Genomic DNA, 6,286 nt, shown 5'->3' on the forward strand with positions numbered 1-6,286 from the left:
GCAGTATAATGGATATTGAATTTCATCTTGCTTCAGAACCAACAGTTGTATGAGAAGAAATAGTACATGAAGCTAGCGATAAGAGAAGGCGATTCGCAGTATAAAATTGCTATGATAATACTTGCCAAGACTCAAATATATACAACAAAAAATTTGATAAATCAGATACCTTCTAAAGAATCTTATGAAGAACTTCATGTTGACTTTTCGGAAACAACAGTTCCTAACCCCGCGCGATTGATATACTGGAAAACAGGGAAGGAAAAGAATAAAATTTTAATCGATCAAAATTTTTAACTGAAATTAGGATCTTTATTTCCAGCAATAACTTTTCTATGTCGCTTGGATTTCCTCTCTCTCCCACGCTTCGTGGGTATCTTTTTCAGAGGAGTAGGTATGACGGTTGATGTTGAAATGACAGGTGAGGTCTGTCGCGCTTCAAGAATTACAGGCGGCGGAGGATGAACAATTACACTCGCATGAGGTGGAGTTGGGCGCTCCAGAACGTCTCTATGGTACCCCTGCAGATAGCAACAACAAAACTATTACTCCCTCCATTTCCTTTTATATGGCGGTGTTTAACTGAGTGCTGAGTTTAACAAAAAAAAAAAAATTGTGGCACATTCAAAAGTACCCCGAGAACTTGTGACATTAAACATACCATGACAGTTCAATGGCTATAAGAGTACGTCATATAGGACAAATTGGAAAGTTTTAAGTTGACTTATCAAATATGGAAAGACATCATTCTTTTTAGAACGGATTAAGAAGAAAAAACAACAACAACAACAACAACAAGCCTAGTAATGCCACAAGTGGAGTCTGGGGAGGATAATGTGTATGCGGACTTTACCCATACCTTGAGAAGAAAACAGTGTCATATAGTATAGAATAGAGGAAATATTAATATGTGGACCAGCAATGGCAACTACAAAGTTGCGTCTTTCACAATCCAGAAGGTAAAGACATGTAGAATACCTGAATCACAAAGTTGCGCCGCTCACAATCTAAGAACATATTCAAAGTCCAATTTGTCTTTGACATGATCTTATCTCTCACAACAGCAAAGCTAATTTGGTCTCTTGGAGTAAAACGGTCCACTTCATTAAACCAAAGGCAAGTAAAAAGATTGGAGATTGGATTGTGTTCCCTTATTATTACACATCCCTCGGGGACATCTGCACATAAATAGCACGTTAGTATGATCATCAGACAGAAAACGGGCAGGAACTACGAGCAGAAGGTAAAGAAAGATGAAGAAGAGGATCACTCTTACCACTTGTAATAGGAAGTTTAGCCCTGGAATATGGAGTTAAACCTTCCTTTTTATAGAATTCAACCTGAAAGTCGATGGAAGCATTGTCAAACTTTGCAGCAACCTTATTAGCTTCTGCTTCTACAAACACATCAAAGCGTTTGTAGTGCCTTGATATCGCAAAACTGGCATTTTTTCTCCACAAGAACCTGACATTGAAAATGAAAAAAACTTGAGAGCAAATCAACTTGTGAAGAACAATAAAAGCACATCTTTGTGAACAAGTCAATGTCAACAAACTTCTATAACCATTTACCAAAGAAATCCCCCTTAACATAGTTAAGAACAGCCCGGTGCACTAAGCTCCCGTTATGCGCGAGGTCCGGGGAAGGGCCAGACCACAAGGGTCAATCGTACGCAGCCTTACCTTGCATTTCTGCAAGAGGCTGTTTCCAGTGATAAATAGTTACCACTGATAAATAGGTCCAACAATTCAATAACTGTATTCTTTGCTGGCATCTATATTTTTCATTTTCTGTTGGCATGTCGCTTAAGCATGTGAAGGCTACTTTAATAAAATCATTTTTTTTTTAGAAAAAGACATGTAAATACACCACTATGAATCAAAGGCGGACCCAGTGCCTCCATCAGACTTTTGATCTTAAAGGTTCCAAGCAAAATATATGATTGTTTTTTCAACATATATATATACTTATATATTCAGAACTTTTGCCGAAGTTAACGGGGTCCAGTGACCCCTCTTCTTCAAGGGAGGTCCGCCTCTACTATGAATAAGAACCTCCCCAGCACAAGATGCTTATATTCCTCTTTTAGTAAATTTTGGCTGGAGAACTGTCGCAAACACATCGAAAAACAAACTTGCAGGAAGCATTACTTTGTTTTGCTTCTTTGTCTTTTTTTACTTATACTTGTCCATATAGGTGGCTACTACAACTATCGCTAATCGCTAAAGTTTTAAAAGGAGAAATTCAACGTCTTTAGTCAAGAGACTAAAATCAACCCATAGAAGGGGTGGCCAATTATGATTTTTGCTTTCGCATATATGAGATGTGGATTGGGTCTTAAATATACCTTTCAAGTATTTGATATGGATCCACAACAAGCTCAAGTTTTCCATCGATCCACAGAGAATAACGAGCATTAGGAAAAAGCCTGTGGAGTAGAAGCTTTGGAACCTACAATGGTAACAAATACATGTCACAAATTATTAAATCATTATATAGTCTATTTCTCCACAAGGTAATAAAAATTGGGAAGAAATTAGACAACTATCCACGTTTAAAATCAATATTCAGTTTCATATAGGCAAAGCCAAAAACAAAAGATAAAATGCCTTCTGCAGCTAGAATATGTATAATATGGTTGTGTATCAAATAAAAAGGGTAGTCGGGTGCACAAGGCATCCCGCGTTCATGCAGGTTCCAGGGAAGGGTTGCACCCCAAGGGGTATGATGTAGACAGTCAACCCTAATGCAAGCATATTAGTGGCTGCATCAAATAAGAATTTGAGAAAACCACGAAAATAAATGCACTTTGTGCTTGCTCATGACAACGGAACTCTAGATATTTCCAGAAATAGACCTATTTAGAGTTAGATTAAAGAGCCTGTTCAAATTGTCGACTTCAAGATTTAGAACACAAAAGTTCCCATTTAGGCGGAAAGTTGGATAAGGATCCAAACTTCAGATCTACGAAAGAAAAGATATCGGCTATGAATAATTACCTTTCCATTTCTCCGTGGATCGTTGTAAGGTAGGTTATGAACAACAACGATTCTCCATAAACCAATTCTCATGCTACTGTTTAGCTCACTTGAATTTCTCAAAAATGCTTCTGTTTCCTCATCCACGAACATATAGAAGCAGGCATTTTTCTTTGCATATTCGCTGGTATTCTTTGGTTGCCGTATCAAATCAAAGGCCCCTTATCAAGAGTATATTTGTTAAAACTAAGGTCCATCAGATACAAGATGCAAATGTAACAAATGAATCATCAATTGAAAGATCAATACCAAATATTGCCGATGCCACCACGACACCTTGACAAGATTCCATCTCAACAAGGTCAGAATCGTCAATGTTGAAACCTGTCCGATGTCCAGGCCTGATTCCTCTGACAAAACTGTCAGTTGAACATGAAATGAACAAAATACACTAAATCTTAGGATCTTGTGAAAAAAGCGACAATCTTTATCATAAAGTTCCCAAGTAGAGAAAAAAAATCATACCCACAGTGCACACTCATGGACTCTTTTATATCGTACGAATCATTTCTCTGCATCAGCGAAGGATATCCGCCAAAATCTGAACCTCCAAACTCGGTTTTACTTGGATTTTCTTCATGAATGTAAGTCAAATTGTTAACACCAGGAGAAAAGGACGGTGCATTCGGCATTAATGCAATAGCTTGTTCAACAGGAAGGTAGCAAACCGGACATGCTGAGGAACACAACGAATGGAAAAATGCGGTTCAGGTTTAGCATTTAGAACTTATATTTTCTGACCTTCAATCCATTTTAAGGAGAAAAATGTCATAGTACTACAAGATTGTCAAACTTACGCCGTGGTCCAGTCCTCTTCTTATCTGCTGGCGGGGGTGGCAACGTGAAGCCTTCACATGGATTTCCAGGAGGAAGAGTATATCCTTTGAAATATACAGGAGGAGGAGGAGAAGGAAAAGGAAGAGGAGGAGATTGGATAGTTGATGCACTTCGGCCAACATTAGTTTGTTTTATTGACTCAATATTCCTAAAAATATAATTTTGTACAGTTTCTGGAGGAAACATCCTATTACTTATGGAGGCGTTAAGTTCCACTGCATCGTCACCTATAAATGAGTAGAAAACTCGATCTTGTCAGAAGGCCTAAAAGAATTCCTAAGAGATGAAAATTTAAAAGCTGTACAAGCACCAACATATGGAACAGCCGGATCGAAAGTATTTCCTTAAAAACAAAAGTAGAATATTGAACAACAGAGGTGGTCACTAAAAATCTTCAGCGTAAACTAGATGAAATCAGGACCTCTCCTAATCAAGTAAAAACATTAAAAGGAAAGAGCTTACAAGCAAAATCATGAAGTTTGAGGCAGCCAATTAATATTTATCAAATTCGAAAAACTATAACCACCCGATAACTACCACATAAAAGCCTCTCAAAAGCTCCACAATACTTATGGCATTAACTCTAAGAATTAACATAAATAAGATTTTCAACTTCGTATTATTGCTTAATAAACAAATTCTCCATCTTAATATTTCCAAGTACATGAACACCAAAGATTTGACATCTAACTATGATATATGACAAATCATACATTTCAGAAAGTGGCAATGTGCTAGAGTTTAGAGACCAAACCTTTGCCAACATACAAGACCCACAGAAAAGCTGCGGCAGAAACGACACACAACAGCAGCATCCCCACATTCTTTCGAGGGGCGAATTTGCAGATCCGGAGAAACAATCCCTCTTTCTCCTTAAACAATTTAGGGGGTTTTCTTGATGGAATAGGAGGTGTTGTTTGGATTGGGGAAGAACTATTCTGAAATAGCTGTTGCTGCAAAGAACCATAACTTCCCGAAGAACGGAGACCCAATGACCCTGTACTCATTGTTGTCCCCTCAACGTTGCTACTTCACCTCTCATTTCCTCCCTCCTCTCATCCACATCCAAAACTCTATCTTCCTACTAATGTTTGAATCTTTGCACTAAAATTCACCTCCAAATTTGAAACACTTCAAGAAAATCAGCTCAAGATGCCAAAAACTTCTAGCCGCAGCAATTAGGCAATGCCTAATCTAATAAGAAATGCATCAAATTCACCAAGAAAAACTATACCCGAATAGCCAAATGATCTCTAGAGTTAGAATCAACCCTTTCTTGCTTCTTTATATTCCTAAAGTTTGAATCTTTGCACTAAATTCACCTCCAAATTTGAAACACTTGACCAGAATCAGCTCAAATGCCAAATCCAACTCTTGTCTTCCTACTAAAGTCTGAATCTTTTGCACTAAAATTCACCTCCAAATTAAGAACACCTCAACAAAAATCAGCTCAAAACGCCACAAAACTTCTCGCTACACGAATACGGTAATGCCAATCTAATACAAAAAGGCACCAAATTCACCAAGAAAAAAGATACCCAACTCTAGAGCTACAATCAATCCTTTCTTGATTCTTTATCTTCCCAAAGTTTGAATCTTTGCACAAAAATTCACCTCCAAATTTGCAACACTTCAGGAAAATCAGCTCAAAACATTTCACTGAACAAATTTAGCAATGCCAATCTAATAAAAATTGCATCAAATTCACAAGAAAATAGAGACCCAATAAACAAAACAATATCTAGAGTTACAATCAATCCTCTCTTGCTTCTTGAACTCTCTAAAGGTTGAATCTTTGCACTAAAATTCACCTCCAAACTTGGAAAATTTCAAGAAAATCAGCTCAAAACAATTTGGCAATGCCAATCTAATAAAAAAATGGACCTACCCAATTCACCAAATGATCTCTAGAGTTAGAATCAATCCTCTCTTGCTTCTTTATGGATCTAAGAACAACAACCCCACTTCACCAAAACTATTAATGCAGAGTCTTAAATAGTAAGAATGTAAAAAGAGTTTGACATTTTACAGCAAGTGAAGATGTAAAGTTTGCTTCTTTATCTCAAATACAAACAAACCCAAATCAAGAAACTGTATAATAGTATAAAAGATTTTATTAAAACATACAAAACAGTCACATTCAAAACCAACCAATCAAAACCCACTACTCAAAATCAATCCTACCAATCAAAATTAGAAGAAAAAAAACATTGGTTCTTGAAATATACAAAATTGCAGTGGCAACAAATTACAAATTATTGCCACTGAAATTGAGATGAGGTAGAAATGATTTATAGGGTTTAAGGAAACCAATCAAATCTGAGATCACAGTTCACGAGTATTTATTAAACATTTTTTTGGAGTTTATTTTCCATTTTTATAGAGGATATTTCTGAAATTTTTTTTGTCTT

General features: G+C 36.8%; 1 protein-coding gene across 1 annotated transcript; it reads right to left on the reverse strand.

Moving 5' to 3' along the window:
- On the reverse strand, positions 1-5,838 carry LOC104249541 (probable hexosyltransferase MUCI70). The gene is made up of 9 exons (XM_009805980.2): positions 4,630-5,838; positions 3,836-4,102; positions 3,504-3,714; positions 3,288-3,397; positions 3,000-3,199; positions 2,348-2,451; positions 1,277-1,464; positions 979-1,178; positions 1-521 (listed from the first exon to the last, which is right to left on the reverse strand). Exons 1-9 carry the CDS (start codon positions 4,880-4,882, stop codon positions 294-296), a joined length of 1,761 nt encoding a protein of 586 aa, XP_009804282.1. The 5' UTR covers positions 4,883-5,838; the 3' UTR covers positions 1-293.
- Positions 5,839-6,286: the final 448 nt, after the last annotated feature.

The sequence above is a fragment of the Nicotiana sylvestris genome, chromosome 9 (assembly GCF_000393655.2).
Source record: "Nicotiana sylvestris chromosome 9, ASM39365v2, whole genome shotgun sequence".
In the NCBI taxonomy this organism is placed as follows: domain Eukaryota; kingdom Viridiplantae; phylum Streptophyta; class Magnoliopsida; order Solanales; family Solanaceae; genus Nicotiana; species Nicotiana sylvestris.

Excerpts from the sequence above, each read along its gene's own strand:
- LOC104249541 (XM_009805980.2), bottom strand. The coding sequence starts at position 4,882 with ATGAGTACAGGGTCATTGGGTCTCCGTTCTTCGGGAAGTTATGGTTCT. Across the intron at positions 3,715-3,835 it reads GAAGAGGACTGGACCACGGC|CATGTCCGGTTTGCTACCTT; the intron begins GTAAGTTTGACA and ends TGTGTTCCTCAG. Across the intron at positions 522-978 it reads GGCGCAACTTTGTGATTCAG|GGGTACCATAGAGACGTTCT; the intron begins GTATTCTACATG and ends TGCTATCTGCAG.